General features: G+C 41.6%; 1 protein-coding gene across 2 annotated transcripts in view; it reads left to right on the top strand.

Moving 5' to 3' along the window:
- Positions 1-349: 349 nt before the first annotated feature.
- The window catches only part of RIN3 (Ras and Rab interactor 3), a 95,318-nt gene continuing 78,611 nt past the window's right edge, over positions 350-17,056 (top strand). The window contains exons 1-2 of one of the 2 annotated variants that reach the window (XM_081934761.1): positions 350-434; positions 587-669. In XM_081934761.1, coding sequence (XP_081790887.1) covers positions 638-669 — 32 coding nt within the window. In that variant the 5' untranslated portion in view covers positions 350-434; positions 587-637. Of the gene's footprint in view, positions 435-508; positions 670-17,056 lie in introns of those variants that run through there. The other variant, XM_081934760.1, reaches the window with a different exon arrangement.

The following is a 17,056-nucleotide window of genomic DNA, read 5'->3' as shown; positions in this document are numbered from 1 at the left end:
GGTCCTACGTAAACAACATGAAGGTTTCCAGACTCCATCTGGTTCCAGTTACACCCTTGCATACACGGCTCAGGAATTTGCAGATGGTTATTGCTCTGCTGTAGAAAACCCTTTACGGGACTTACTGTAGCTAGTCAGTGCCTCTCTTCCAATAATGTACCTGCAAGCCAGATGAACTCATGGAGTCCTCTGACTTAAAAGAAAAAGCAGGTACAGAGCTAATCATCACGGGCCTTTTGCCTTTAACCATCAGAGTTAAAGTTTATGACTAAAAATGGGCCTGCTTTTAAAAAAAAAGTAGAGGAAAGAAAACAAATCACCCTTGACCACCAAGGACAGCCTCTTCCTGACGGCCCCTGTTCACACAAATACAGGAAGTAGAAGAGAAAGATCATGCTCTTTTTCAGAGCGTTTGGGAGTCAATTGAAAGAGCAGTGAGGAAAAGCTTCCCTTTCTATTGCACCGAACCCATCATCTGCAATTCTTCTTCTTTTTTAATCCGGGGTTGGGGGAGGGGGGAGAGCGGGGGCGGTCAAGAGGCGTGAAAGTTTTGACGGAAATGCCAAGGTATAACTTTCTCCACAAGGAAAACTTACAAGGATTCTGAAAGGAGAAGTCCCAGATTCTGGCTGCGGTGATGAAAACATCGATGGGAAACCAGGGAAGAGGGTGAGTCCTGAAACCTTAAGAGCGATACTTTCTTTACCTCCCCTCCCTCCAAAGGGAAGGTGCTTCTGTCTCCCCACCCCTCCCCTCCCCTCCCCTCGGCCTCAGGCTGCCTGTTCAAGAATTTGTCTCTCTTGAATGAGCGCTGGCTGGTTTTATGTAGAGACGCCAGAAATGCAACTTCCAAGACAACATTCACAGCCTTTTCCTCAGCGGAGTGCCGATTTAACACAACTGCAGTTGGGGGGCGGGGAGGGGGAAGGGTGTGTGGAGCATTACAATGGAGAGGAAATGAAGGCGAAGGGAGGTGAAGGAGTTATTTTTATACCCTCATGGTCGATGTCTGGAATTAAAGCAAAACATACTCGTGAATCCGGGTGGGGTGGGGTGGGGGCTTTATTTTTCCCATCATTTCACCAGAAGCGGCTGGAAAATGACAAAAATGACAAAACGTGCACATGACACTTTTGTCTGTAACTTGGTGTTCATCTGTAGCCAACCTCTGCTTGGGATCCAAATGAGGTTTTCCCATTATTTTGGCCCTGCGTTGTCAGAAAAACTTTTCTGCACCCCAAGCTGCTATTACTTGGACCTAATAAAGACGCATTACTAAAAATATGATCTAAATAGCTTGCCACTGAATATGCAGACTTTAAGACTGTGGACAAATACTACATATCCCATTGGTGTGGTCCAGGGTGAAGACAAATAAAGCTATGGCAAATTTTTGACTTTGGAAACAAATGCTTTTGATTTTATTTGTACCCCGCCCAGAATTGCTTTGTGAAGGAGATGGGCAGTTTCTAAATTGGACATATATAAATAAACACATGGTTCCACTTAATGTGGTAAGCTTTGGAGAAACCAGGGATGTTAAGTATTGGGAGAGGGATTCAGGTTGAATGGGGAAATGATGCTCATAATCACAAGCTTATCAGCTAACCCTAATAAAAGCACTATAACCACTAGCCTGTTTTTTACAAATGCTTCTAAATGTCTAAGAGAGTCTTTTTAGTAAACTGAATGTATATACAAATCAATAAAATGGAATGGGTAAAACAAAGAATTTGTGCAACTATGCATACTTTCCAGCGCTAGTTGGAAAAGTTGGTTCAAGTAAAAAAATCAATAGTTTGATTGTTCTAAAATGCACATATCACTTTTGCCTCCTGTGCTCCTTGGGGTTAGTGTATTAATACTGATTGTTTGGGGGGGAGGGATTCAAGCAGATGATTCAGCTTTTGGGGGGCGGTTTCAGGGAGATTATTCAACTGATATATATATATATATATATATATATATATATATATATATATATATATATATATATATATATATATATATATATATATATATATATATATATATATATATATATATATATATATATATATATATATATATATATATATATATATATATATATATATATATATATATATATATATATATATATATATATATATATATATATATATATATATATATATATATATATATATATATATATATATATATATTCCTTATAACACAACTTGGTTTATGTGCTTATTAGAAGGATATCTCCAGCGGAAAGGTTTCCTATAATATTAACCATAAAACAAAGAACATTTAGTCTGAATATGAAAAAGAACTTTGAGATAGTAAAAGTCATTAGGATCAAGTTATGGATTTCTCCTCTGTACGTTTCTGAACAGAAAATAGATAGCCATTCTAGCAATGGATTGGACTTAGTTGCAGATTTATTTCGATTCTCTTCACTTTCTTTGAATCCATGAAACTCTAGTTTTGGCAAGCCAACAGTACTAGAAGCTACTGTCTGCATCTGAGATACTTCATGTTTGGACACATTTAGAACATGGAGAGCATATTGTTGGCAGCCATGACTGGATGGGCTTCACAAAGTTTTGTCAATGCTGGGCATGGCCAGTCACAAAACAGATGCCCCTTGGCATTGAATGCATACCTTCTTTCTCTTGGCAGGTGGGTTCATTTGAAACAAACCATATCTTCATTTCCTATTAATGCCTGAAATGTCTTTCAGCTTGCCATTCATTTTTTAGTTAAAAGATTGTTTTAAAAGATGAAGATAATTGGTGTTACGTACTGATAAACAGTATGGTAGTTTCCACCAAGGTTCTCTGATCCGACGGGAAAATACTCAAAGGTGATTGGTTAAGACATCTGACAGCTCCCTATAAAAGAGCTGCTGCCAGACAGAGTCTTTGCTGGATTGTACATAGTGTTGACTAATAAAGAGCTGTTGTTAATGTTAGCCTGAGCCTGCCTCATCCATTCACCTGATCTAACAATTGGCGTCAGAAAGTTTCATAGATGCAAAGTGAAAAGTTAGTGGATGTATTGCTGCTTATGAGCTTGCTCCTTCTCTGCCTGTATATTCAAAACCTTAGAATAACAATACCTTAGAAAAACAGCATAACAAAATTAGCTTATATGTAGGCAAAATCGCATTACTTATATTTCTTCCTACATTGCTTTATGCACAGGCTAATTGATTGTTAATTACTAGCAAATGCAATGTTTCTTATTGCTGTGCAGATGTATTATATAGCAGCTTCTGAAAAGAAGGGAGGACTTGCTGGTAGAAGAATGGAGCTGCAAGTGAGCAGACCACAATCTCTCTTGAATTTAGAAGGCATTTTTTCCAACTTCACAGAGATGTGTTTACAATAAATTGAAATGTGAAATCCACATGGCAACTGGATTCTATGAAGTAATTAAGTCCACAAACATCTCAAGAAACTATAGCTTTGGTGAGCAAAACTGGACTGATAAGGAGGAAAAAAAATACAACAGTAAAATAAATCCCAAATGTTCTGGCAGAGTCATCATCTCAAAATTCCTTGGTAGTTAAAGCTATAATATTGTATGCAGGTTGTGTAATTTTAAGCTCATGAATTTAGATTTTAAGCTCATGAATTTAGATTAGACTGTAGAATAACTTCAGTGAAGTAAAGTACAATTGGGAGAGTATTTATATAAATAATTTGCAAGGAAGGACAGGATACCCAGCAATTTTAGGATTCTTTATATGGGAGAATTACATATGGAAATGGAGAACTTTCAATCTCTATGCTTAATGTAATCCATGCATCTGAGAGTGAAACTCAAATGTAATATTATTTTCTAATACATTACAGTAAAAACAATCCCGAGAAGATGACATCACTATTTATAAGTGCACTTTGTAGAACAGTATAGAGTACCAGCCACTACAAATATATGTTTTACATACTCTTAAAAGCTATTTCCTATACAAATATTTCCAGAGAGCATAACAAAGTACATAAGAGATAGATCTGAACTGACAGAGAAAGATTGGGAGCACATGCATATTTGTAATATTTCAATGGCTGCTCTCAGTTACATCTGGCAATTCAATCTTTATCATAAAGCAGAATTAGGGGGACACAATTTTACAGGGAATTGGCAAAATGGCATAATTGTCAAGATGAAATTGCAACACATATCTGCCTGCCTGCCTATCATCATACAATGTATTTATAAATTAATTATATACATTATGTTATCATATATATTGTGTATATAATTGTTTTCTTGCTTTGTATAGAATTACCCTAGCAATGTAAATGACTCAAATCAAACTGCCTTTTTTTGGTACAACCAAAGAATAATGTTTAGGCCATATGTAGCATTTTCTAAGCAGATCTCTCCCCCTCCCCCCCCCCAAAAAAATTAAGCACTCACTGGGAATTGCTTTTTAATAAGTATGTTTTATCAACTGTGATATAAATTGCAAGGTTCAGTCTATATGAACCTTTTCTCCTAGCAACCTGACATCTGACTCAGAAGCACACCACCTATTCCCCAGCCAGTATTTCTGAAGAGATTTTAACCTAGTATTCATTTTTTCTCCAGACACAGCTTTGTGACATTTTTTCTCCACTCTGCCTTTTTGAAGGCCGGTGTCTATGTTCCATCGTGAGATTGCAATCCATCATGGAGTTATAGCTCTTTCAATGTGTTTGGAAATCCAGCTGTACTCAACTAAGGGTCTCCACAAGGGAATAAAGAAAAAAAAGATGGCACCCATGGCACTGAGGAACCCCTACCCCTTATTTACAATAGTTCTGCTTTGACGTTTTTGGACCACCCCTAGCCCTGTGCCTCTGGGCTCGGCAGTCCTATCTCCTCTGAGGACAGTAACAGGATGATGGAAGGAAATAAAGAGAAGGAAATAAGAAGCAAACAAAATCATGCACAGCATAATTGGAGCCAGGAAAGTTGCTGCAAAGTGTGCATAATTATCTTTTAATTTTAATTCTTGCTTCTGAACAAATTTGAATATTTTAAGGAAATTATTAGTTAAGCATCGATCCTGCCAAGATTTGGCTAATGATTGAGAAAAAGATTAGGTAATTTTATCGTGTGCCAACTTCAGAGTAGTCTTAGAGTACAGTTGACTTCCACAACCCTGCAGTGGCCCTCCAGATGTGTACATGGCAACTCTCTATTGATTGAGGAATTTGGCACCTCTGGAAGGTTTTAGGTTAGGGTACATATCAAGTATGCAACATGTTGAATATCAGTTTAAGTATTATCTATGAACAATTTTGCAATGACTCACCGAGAATTACTTTGGCAGCAAACACAGGAATATATTTTGTCAGAGTCGGTATGTCTATCCCATAGTTTCTTTTTTGCCCATTCATATTAGTTTTCCAAGTCTGACCATAAGTGATAATGAGATAATTTTATATATTGGGATAAATGATATTTGACTTTGCTTCACTTCTCTCCTTTAAGGATGCAAAAGATGGGGAGACAAAACCTTGTGGGGTACACAAATGTGACAGGGTGAGGGAATTATCATTAGGAAATCTTTCCCTTCTGATTAGTAGTTATTCCTCCTAATACTTTTCATGTGAAGGTTATTCAGTGGTTAGAGAAACAAACATATTTGTCTAAGGGCCTCTTCAATATCTTTTTGTTTTATACTTTAACATTATCCACTACAAACTACAAAAACCAGCACATAAATTTAAATCAAAGCAGTGCCAGAATAGAAAAACGAATACAATTTTGCATAGAGAATTGCATCTATAGAAATGCATGGACTTCTCTAAACCAAAAATGTCTCCAGAAGTTTTTTTTTCAAGAACTCTGAGACAATATTTTGGAACCATAGATTACTCACATGCATTTCTTTCTGTTCCATGACCTCTGTCCAAGCAGAGTTGTAATATGAGTTTTTTTATTTAAAATTACCTGGCCAGAGTTTATTTTTCTACGAATGCATGTAAAGTATTATAGGATGTGTCAATTTTTCAAGTACGATGATTTATGGATCCCATCCTAATCAAGGCAAATACAAACATAGGCAGTTTTCTAAGTTTAGGAAGTACAACTTAAATCATCAGAATTTCAATCCCTATCACTGTTAGCATTGGAGCTGCTGAGTATTTTGTTAGATCTCTACCTACAACTCTTCTCCACTGTGACTTTCATACATAAACTCCCATTAGTCAATGCTCAGGAAGCCCCAAATGACAAAAGTGTGAAATTTGTAGGAAACTCTTTGAATGTTCCACCAATTTTCATCTCTGTTGGCTTTATGTGAATCATATTTTACAGACGGAAAAGCTATTTTCATTAACGGCAACAGTGACAGCTACTGTAGGCATTCTCAGTTGTTTCCTTATCAACAGTAGGAACTGTCAACTTAGGTGCTTCTGTGTCTGATTTGATGTTGTAGTCACACCAACAATGTACACTTTCTAGAGCAGACATAGATTGCTTGCAGCTGTATATCAGCAGCATCCAAGATACCACAATGTCCTCCCCTTTGATTAGATGTGACCATCAAAAACATTTCAGAAATATTTGGGAGAGAGTCATGTAGCTCACTTGAACCTTGCTCCCCCCAAATAGTTGCATGGAAGTGAAAAACTGCTTTGCAATCTAAGTGAAAAGGAAAGAAAATTATGCTAAATATTCCTCCCCAGACATGCCTAAAATAGCTATTGGTAGTGTTCTGATCTAGATCATTAGTTCATGGCTTATAGCAGTGTTGGTGAATCTTTTGGCACCGAGTGCCGAAATGGAAGTGCGTCTGTGCATGCACCGGAACAGCAGCTCCCCAGCGTGCATGTACACGCTGGGAAGGTGAGCTTCTGGTTTCTGGCATGTGCATGCATGCCGGTCACCTGGTCTTCAGTTTCTGGCGCACATGCATGCTCAAAGACTAGCTGTCCAGAATGCAAGCACATGCCAGGAACTGGAAGCTCAGCTTCCCGGCATGTGCATACGTGCCAGGGAGCTGTTCTTCTGGTTTCTGGCGCTATCGCGTGCACGAACACCAATTGGACTCCCTACGACCCTCGCATGCTCCGTTTTCGGCTGTGATGGCCTCCTGCAACTCTCTGCCAGTGAAAATGGAGCTCGGGGGGGCCACCCACCACCCTCCCGAGCTCCTGTTTCACTGGCAGAGGCACCATTGGCCGGTCCTTTGCTGTTTCCAGGGCAGCCCCATGGGCCAGATCTAAGCACCCCATGAATCTGATCCGGCCCCCGGGCCTTGAGGTTGACGCCCCTGTATTACGGGAATTATTTTCACAGTGGCAAACTGTTAATGACACAACAGTTAAAGAGAGAGAAAAAGAAGGAAACCCCTTCTCCCAACATCCTGTATTTTTGGTCATTTGGCTTTTACTGAAAGACCACTATAGCCCTCAAATGTTAGCAAAAAGTCTTGATTTCTTGGAATGGTGTGATATAATAACATTTATTGTAATCTTTTTGTGTGTGTGTGTGTTTGTGTGTGTGTGTGTATATATATATATACACATACACACATAAAATTGGTAAAATATACATTTAAAAAAACGAATTAAAAAAGTTAAATAAGTTAGTGAGGAAGGAAGGAAGGAAGGAAAAGAGGAGAAGAGACAAAAGTGAAGGTATCAAAGAAATGCCTTTTTATGAACAATACTTATTGCCTCACTCTACTAGCAGAATTTGGCTATTTTATGAATGATCGTGTTTTATGGTCTGGTAAAAGATAGGAGACATACCATTCGTTGTTGGTTGCTCTCCCTGGGAATTCCATTATGAGAGAGGCTGAATTAATATTTCAGGCAGATTCAATTAGAAATGGACTGGACATGCTGAATACCCTCTATGGCAAGGGTCCCCAACCCCCAGGCCGCAGATTGGTCCTGATCCATGGTCCAAGTGAAGCTTCATCTGTGCACCTGCGGGATCTAGTTTGCATGTGAAACATCCCCCCCCCCCTGCATCCATGAAAGACAATTTTCCCCCTGAAATTGATCCCTAGTGCCAGAAAGGTTGGGGACCTATGACACGTGTGCCAGAGGTGGCATGCAGCGCCCTCTCTGTGGGCATGCAAGCCATTGCCCCAGTTCAGCTCCACCCCGTATGGGTGTGCGCCTCTCGCTGGCCAGCTGGTCTTTGGTTCTCTGCCACATATGCACAGGGAGCGTGGGCGTGCGGGGGGTGCATCCACTCGTGTGGGGGGCGCATGCATGGAGCAGGGTGCATGCACATGCGTGGGGGTGGGGTGGGTGCATGCGCAGGGGTGAGGGTTTGTTGAATTGAGCCAGAGCAAATGCTCTGCGATGTCTATTGTTTATTAAGAACGGGCAATAATTAGCCATCTTAATCTATTATGCTTGAAATAGTCTACAGGGCCAACATTAGGTAAGAGAAATCCTCCCTGAGGACTTTGCTGCAGACAGAGAACCCAACCTATGACAAACAGCCATTTTTTAAAAAGCAAGTTTGTTTCTACTGTGAAATAAAAGGTATCATGTAAGTATCTCGCCAGACAATGTGGAAACTGCTGTGGTCAGACAAAACGGATGGCCTGAGTTTCAAATGTTTGCCACAAGCTTTCTTTCCCTGCTTCTCTGCATCGCTGCTGCTTTTACAGTGATCACACAGTTGTTTTGTCTTCCTTTGGTCAGGACTGTAGGCTTGGTTAAGGCACAGGAAGAGAAATTTAAATGCAACACCATTATAACTATCTGAGGAGCAACCAGAGTAATTACATTTTAATTCATCAGTTCCAACTCCGTCATACTTAATCTTTGAATCTCTGAAAGGTACAAACTGACACCAATAGAAAGAATATTTGTAGCTCAGGAACTGTCTGAGCTTGATTGTTTTCTTGCAGACATTTCATTACCCAACTAGGTAACATCATCAGTGCTAGCATGATGATAATGGTATTGCCTTGTCACCTGCAAGAAAACAACCACGCCTAGAGAGCACCATGGACTGCATGGTACAAACTGAGCTTGTAAGAAGACACTATCCTGCTTTCTTTTACTTCTGGTCACCTCAGAAGAATTACAAATTCTGCAAAAATCCAGTTGCCTTTTGAAAAACACCTTTGGGACCCATTCCTACTACACTTGGCTTGCTTGATTTTTCTCATAATACATATACAACTCTCACTTTCATATAACAAAATGGGCAGAGGGGTGTTCTTGTGTATAGACACAATTGCATATCTCAATATTCATTCTGTTTTTTAAAATATTGATTAAGGATTTTTGCATAGAATAAGAGACAAGACAGATAGAGAGAAAGAAAGATTAAATATATATGTGACTTTTAACCTTTTCAAGAGATAATTGCAATCTTATTATTCCTCCTCCCTCTTAGATGCTAAATCCCTTCAGCCCCTCATGTAATCCAAGTCTGTCTTAATCTTCAAATCCATAAATCATCATTTAATTTCTTTATACTTCCAGCAAAAAGTCCATGTAAAGTTTCCAGTCGTTCAGAAAAGTTTTGGTTTTTTTTCTCTGAAATTTCTTGCCATTTCTGCAAATTTTGACATTTTCACAATCTATTCCGTTCATCTCAACATTCATTCCTGGTAACATATCTTTCCACCAGCATTTTCACATCTTAAAATATCTCCATTCATTTTATCTGTAATAATAAACATTACACCAAGGTACATACATTCTTCATAGAACAGGGGTGTCCAAAGTTGGCAACTTTAAGACTTGTGGACTTCAACTCCCAGAATTCCCCAGCCAGCTCTGCTGGCTGGGGAATTCTGGGAATTGAAGTCCACAAGTCTTAAGGTTGCCAACTTTGGACACCCCTGTCATAGAACATAGAATAATAGGGTTGGAAGGCACTTTGGAGGTCTTGTGGTCCAGTTTCCTGTCCATTCTGGACAAATTGTTTTCTAGTCTCTTCTTGAAAACTCCAGTGATGAGGCACCCACAACTTTCAGAGCAAATTGATTAATTGTTCTCACTATTAGGACATTTATCCTTATTTCTAGGTTGGATCTCTCTTTAAATGATCTTCAACCCACTACTTCTTGTCCTTGGGTGCTTTGGAGAATAAGTTGCTTCTTCTTTATAACAGGTCCTCAAGTACTGGAAGACTGCTAGCATGTCAGCCCCAGTCCTTCTCTTCATTAAACTAGACATATCTAGTTCCCTCAATTGTTCATCATATGGTTTAGCTTCCAGACCTTCCAGCATCTTTGTTGCTCTTTTCTGCACTCTTCCTAAATTTCAACATCTTTTTGGTATCCAATTCTGGTCACCATGATCTTCTTGCTATCATTTTTATGATGTATATGTAACTTGCAAATGAACCTTCACTGCAAATCATTTGGATTCACAGCTCCAAAACAAGATCAATTTCATATAAAACTATACATATGTTGACATTCCCCACCACCAGACCTGAAATGTAAGTATCCCTTATATGTGTATCTTTACACTCAATCATAAATGCCTTAAACAACCAGTGGTACATCATGCTTTCTTGTCGTGTTCTCTGATCAGTGTTAAATCATTCACTAAGCATTCTAATTATTCTCACATATTTTACTTCCAGCATATACCACTCTTACAGCCAGTGGCGTAGCGTGGGTTATCAGCACCCGGGGCAAGGCAAGTAATTTGCGCCCCCTAACCCGTGGATTTTAGCACTCGAGTCTCTTCCACTAGATTAGTTAAAGAAACCCTTACCCCTAAGCACATGTATTGTTTGTTATGAAAATACTGATGTAATTAAAGTAAAATGCATCTAAATACAAGTTTATTTTCAAACACTTTATTGAGTTTAGTGATCCTGCCTATGCCCTGCTAAGTGTCCAGCGTGCCCCCTTTCAATGCGGAATGACCAGCGTGCCCCCTTTCAATGCGGAATGACCAGCATGCCCCCTTTCAATGCAGAGAGACCAGCGTGCCCCCTTTCAATGCAGAATGACCAGCGTGCCTCCTTTCAATGCGGCCGGGGCCCCCTGCACCCCCCACGCTACGCCACTGCCACAGAAGCATCTTTGGACAATGATGGCTCGCTCGGCTAAGAAAGGGAGATGAGCACTGGCCCCTAGAATCAGACATAACCTTTACCTTTTATAAGTATTACAGATAGTCCTTGACTTACAACCACAATTGAGCCCAAAATTTATGTTGCTAAGTGAGACATTTGTTAAGTGAGTTTTGTCCTATGTTAAGAAATTGCGGCCAGTTTCTTGCCACAATTGTTAAGTGAATCACTGTAGCAGCACGGTTGTTAAGTGAATCTGGATTCCACATTGACTTTGCTTGTCAGAAGGTCGTAAAAGGGGATCACATGATCCCACAATACTGCAAGTCATAAACACAAGTCAGTTGCCAAGCATCTGAATTTTGATCATGTGACCGTGAGGATATTGCAACAGTCATAAGTGTGAAAAATGGTCATAAGTCACTTTTTAAAGTGATGTTGTAACGTCAAACAGTCACTAAATGAACTGTTGTAAGTCAAGGACTTCAGTCTGTCTCACTAGGTATAGATATTTGTTAATATTTTCATAATGACCTTTGAGGGAGTTCTGTATACAGTCACAATTAACAGAGAGTGCTTAATTTGAATCTCTTTAGTCATTTCCTACATTCTACCTTGCACTTGGCTAGGAAGAATTTATTATTTAAGAGTATTGCATCTAATTAAGATGTCAGCCTCTGCTTTTTAGTCATCAAAGTTAGGTATTTTCTATTGCAATTATCTAGTATTTTGTATAATTACATAATTATATTCCTTGCTTGAATACTTTCTTCCTGAAAATAACGTAATGATATTTAACAGAATCAAATGCACATTTCTTCCCTTAGAAATTATAAATCAAATCTACAGGTATAGGATGGAGGACATGGTGATGTCTTGGTAATAGAACTTATGCAAGTATTTTGAAAAGATAAAATAATTGCATACAATATATGAGTGAATGTTGCAATGTGGCTGCAAAAAAGGCAAGCACAATTTGTATACTTTTCAAATCACAGGAAGGAAGTGTTCCCTTTCATTCTGTGTTGGCCAAATCGCATGCTGAATTATTGTGTACAATTTAGAGCATCACACTAAGAAGGATTTAGACAGATTCAGAAAATAACAGCAGAAATAAATGCAAGGGAATTTAATATGCTCCAGTTATTGTGTCTGCAACTTTAGGATTATATTACTCAATGGCAGCTGTGTTTTATGTACTCCCAAACACAGAGACTTTCACAAAACCATCCTAATGTCCAAACACTTTATTTTGCTTACTATTGATTTAAATTCCCAAGAACAGAAACTGGATTGCCAAGATTGGTCAAACATGCCTGTTTGCAGAAGAATCATATTATGAGGGGTCTTTGGTGCTCTTTGAGCTTGCTTGTTTTCTTGCAGAGGTTTCATTACCCAAACTAGGTAACATCATCAGTGCTAGTAAGGAGTGTGGCGTCACTAGCACTGATGTTACCTAGCTTGGGTAATGAAACGCAAGCAACTTCAGGGAGCACCAAGGACCCCTCATATCAACCCTGAGGTACAAATATTTCTCTTTTATTAGAATCATACTGCTTTACTCCTGAATCCACAGATTGCACACGTCTTATTCTTTAATTAGGCATGAATTTGTATGAATGCAATTTAGTCAACAAACCACAGCTAAGCCAACTATGGCTTTTCATGGAAACAGATTTCAACCCCCCCCCCCAGGTAAATCCATAGTTTGCTTACTCCTAATTATTTCGCTAAGCCCGACCTGTCTCCGCTCACACATAACGTGTGACTTAAATGCACATCTTGATTTACAAGCCACAAGTAAGCAAACCACCACCTGTTTTACACAGCTGCATAAATATGTTCGCCCGCTTTGGTTTCTTCCAGATTACTTGAGGGATGCAAGAGACTTTTGATGTCCCACACAAACATTTAGCGGAACCCAAATTATGTTAGTATCAGAGAAAAAGGTCAGCCGGGACAGACATGTTTCACCCTGGCACGACTTCTATTCTTCGAAGAGCTGCGTGAACGGGAGGGCAAAGCTCTACCGAGTGGATTTCAGCCCCCCCCCAGCAGATCTAAGTTGGCCCCAAAAGTAGCAGCTCTGCAATCGCCTTAAAGGCGCAGGAGGTCCGTCGGGGGGGGGAGAGGGGGGAAGGCCAAGAGCGGCCACGAAGGACCGACAAGGGGCAAATGTCTGGCGTACGGAGGCGCTGGCGGTGTCTTTAAGGCGCTGTCCCCGCCCCGTTTTCAGACTGCTGGACACCCCGCCTTCCTCCTGCCGAACCGGCGGCGGAGGAGCGGGCAGTACCGTGAGAGCTACGAGCCGCAGGTGTAGGCAGGCGAGTGCGAGCGCGCCCCTCTCAGATGTTGCGCCCGGTGCGGCCGGCCCCCCCTGCACCCCCCACGCTACGCCACTGCTTACAGCATTCAGCAAGTAACTTTCAATTTCATCTTTGTTCAAAACACGCAGTAATTCAATCCTATTCACTTTATTTACGCTTTCTTTAAATCTACAAAATACTGTAAACTTTATTTTTCACACTCATGCACTGCTCAAAGATTTTCTAAAGAACAAATATTCAATCTGCACAGCTCCAGCTAAGCATAAAAATGACTCCACTTAAATGTTGCTCATTGTCACTTCTCATAACCTTTTAATCAGAATTCTTTCAAAGACCTTTCTGGGCAATTTAATTTCCCTGTAGATTTTCATTCCCTCTTGCTACCTTTCAATTGTTCTCGTATGAGAACAATAACAGCATTTTTTTCCAGTTGCTACACACAGATGTCACCCTCACCCACACATTAAAGAAGATGTTTAGCCATTCCACAAGCAATCCACATGCATAGTTTAAGATTTCCCATTTCTAGCATCTATACCTCTATCTTACCCTTTTTTTCTATATTCTCACAGCATTTACTTCCTTTCAATCTTTTTACCCCTTGAGTATGAGTGTTTGTAGCATTTGGTTCAATTCTACTCTTCATCATATTACTGAATTTCATTTTGTGTGCCTTTGAGCAGTCTTGATTCCTGGCAGCTGCCTGGACAAGACCTTGTAGTTTTTAAGCAAGATTTTCCAGGAGTGGTTTACCATTGCCTTCTTCCTAGGGCTGAGAAATAGTGACTGGCCTAAGATTACCCAGGTAGCTTTGTGCCTAAGGCAAAACTAGAATTCATAGTCTCCTGATCTCTAGTTGATGACTTAACCACTACATAAGGGGTGTCAAACTCAAGGCCTGCAGGCCGAATCCAGCCTGCGGGGTATTTAGATCTGGCACACAGGGCCTCCCTGGAAACAGCGAAGGACCAGCCTGCAGTTCCTCTGCCAGCAAAAATGGAGCTCGAGTGGGCCTCCTGTGGCTCCCCTGAGCTCCATTTTCAGCCCTGATGGGCTCCTGCAGCCCTCTGCCAGTGAAAATTTGCAGATGACACCAAGCTGGCAGGAATAGCCAACACTCCAGAAGATAGGCTTAAGATACAGAAGGATCTTGACAAACTTGAACATTGGGCACTATCTAATAAAATGAAATTCAATGGTGAAATTCAATGGTGAAATTCAATGGTGAAAAGAGTAAGGTTCTAGGCAACAAAAACGGAATGCACAGGTACAGTATAGGTGGTACCTTGCTCAATAGTAGTAACTGTGAGAGGGATCTTGGAGTCCTAGTGGACAACTATTTAAATATGAGCCAGCAGTGTGCAGCAGCTGCCAAAAAAGCCAACACAGTCCTAGGCTGCATCACGTGAAGTGTTGATGCCACTTTATAATGCCTTGGTGAGGCCACACTTGGAATAATAATAATAATATTTAATGCTTCTAGACCGCCCCCTCTCCCAAAAGGGATTCGGGGCGGTGTACAGTTCATACAAAATATAACAAGATACAATAAAATTAAATATGTACAGTTGACAGTTGACATGGAGGAGGTTAAAATGCAGTTAAAAGAACTGTACAAAGCAAATATATTATAAGTTTAAACCCTTAAAAACAGATACAGTGAATTAAAAAATCCCTAAAATAACCAGATATAATACATTTGCCAGGAGGGACAGTTGAATTATGCCAGGCCTGCTAATCGGAACAGGTGGGTCTTCAGTTTTTGCTGGAAGGAGCGGAGGTCGGAAGTGGTTCTAATGTCGGGGGGGAGGTCATTCCAGAGGGTTGGGCCCATCACAGAGAAGGCCCTACTCCTCGGTGTCGCCCGCTGGCATTGCCTAGTGGACGGCACCAGGAGAAGTCCCTCCCTGTGTGAGCGAATTGGCCGCAGGGATGTATGTGGGAGGATGCGATCCCGCAAGTAACTAGGTCCCGTGCCATGGAGCGCTTTAAAGATGGTAGTCAGCACCTTGAAACGCACCCGGAAAACCACAGGCAGCCAGTGCAGCTCGCGCAGGAGCGGTGTTACGTGGGAGTACCTCGTACTCCCCATCACAGCCCGCGCGGCTGCGTTCTGAACTAACTGCAGTCTCCGGACGCATCCCAAGGGCAGCCCCATGTAGAGAGCGTTGCAGTAATCCAGGCGGGACGTCACCAGCGCATGAGTGACCGTGCATAGGGCATCCCGGTCCAGTAGGGGGCGCAATTGGCGCACCAGGCGAACCTGGTGGAACGCCCCCCTTGCCACCGCTGCCACATGGTCATCCATTGACAGCCGGGCATCAAGGAGGACGCCCAAATTGCGTGCCCGTTCCACAGGGGGCAATTGTTTGCCCCCTATGGCCAGCAATGGGATCAGCTGGCTGAACCGAGGTGCCGGTAGCCACAGCCACTCAGTCTTGGAGGGGTTGAGTTTAAGTCTGTTGTCCCCCATCCAGACCCCGACGGCCTCCAAACACCGGGACATCACTTCGACAGCCTCGTTGGGGTAGTTTGGAGTTGAAATATACAGCTGAGTATCATCAGCGTAGAAGTGATACTCAACCCCAAAACCACGGATGATCTCACCCAGCGGCTTCACATATGTGTTGAACAGGAGAGGTGAGAGGACCGACCCCTGTGGCACTCCACAAGTGAGTGGCCTCGGGGTCGACCTCTGTCCCCCTGTCAACACACATTGCCTCCGGTCGGAGAGGTAGGAGCCGAACCACCGCAAAACGGTACCTCCGACTCCTATCCCCTCCAACCGGCGCAATAGGATACCATGGTCGATGGTATCAAAAGCCGCCGAGAGGTCTAATAGGACCAGGATAGAGGAACAACCTCTATCTCTGGCCCTCCAGAGATCATCAACCAACGCGACCAAGGCTGTCTCTGTGCTGTGCCCAGGTTGGAAGCCGGACTGGCGTGAGTCTAGATACTCGGATTCGTCAGTTCTGGTCGCCACGATGTAAAAAAGATGTGGAGACTCTAGAAAGAGTGCAGAGAAGAGCAACAAAGAGGATTAGGGGACTGGAGACTAAAACATATGAGGAACGGTTGCAGGAACTGGCTATGTCTAGTTTAATAGAAAGAAGGACTAGGGGAGACACGATAGCATTGTTCCAATATCTCAGGGGTTGCCACAAAGAAGAGGGAGTCAAACTATTTTCCAAGGCACCTGAGGGTAGAACAAGAAGCAATGGGTGGAAACTAATCAAGGAGAGAAGCAACTTGGAACTGAGGAGAAATTTCCTGACAGTTAGAACAATTAATCAGTGGAACAGCTTGCCTCCAGAAGTTGTGAATGCCCCAACACTAGAAGTCTTTAAGAAGATGTTGGATAGCCATTTGCCTGAAACGGTATAGGGTTTCCTGCCTAGGCAGGGGGTTGGACTAGAAGGCCTCCAAGGTCCCTTCCAACTCTACTATTGTATTGTATTGTAAAAATGGAGCTCAGTAGGGCCACATTTGGCCCTTCCAAAGCTCAGTTTTCACTGACAGAGGGCTGCAGGAGGATGCCCCGCAGCCCCACCCAGGCCACCACTGGTGCCCACAACTGGGTGTTGAACTGACACCCACCCTGGCCACACTCACATTGTCTCCCCCTGAGGTCAAATACAACCCTGATGGGGCCCTCAATGAAATCGAGTTTGACACTCCTGCACTACATCATTCTGGCGCTCCCATAGTATTTTCCATAGAAATCTCTCAAATATTTCTTCTGGGATTCC

The sequence above is a fragment of the Natrix helvetica genome (assembly GCF_964273705.1).
Source record: "Natrix helvetica genome assembly, chromosome: 1".
In the NCBI taxonomy this organism is placed as follows: domain Eukaryota; kingdom Metazoa; phylum Chordata; class Lepidosauria; order Squamata; family Natricidae; genus Natrix; species Natrix helvetica.
Note: the sequence above shows the minus strand (reverse complement) of the source record. Positions and strands in the feature narration are given on the sequence as shown.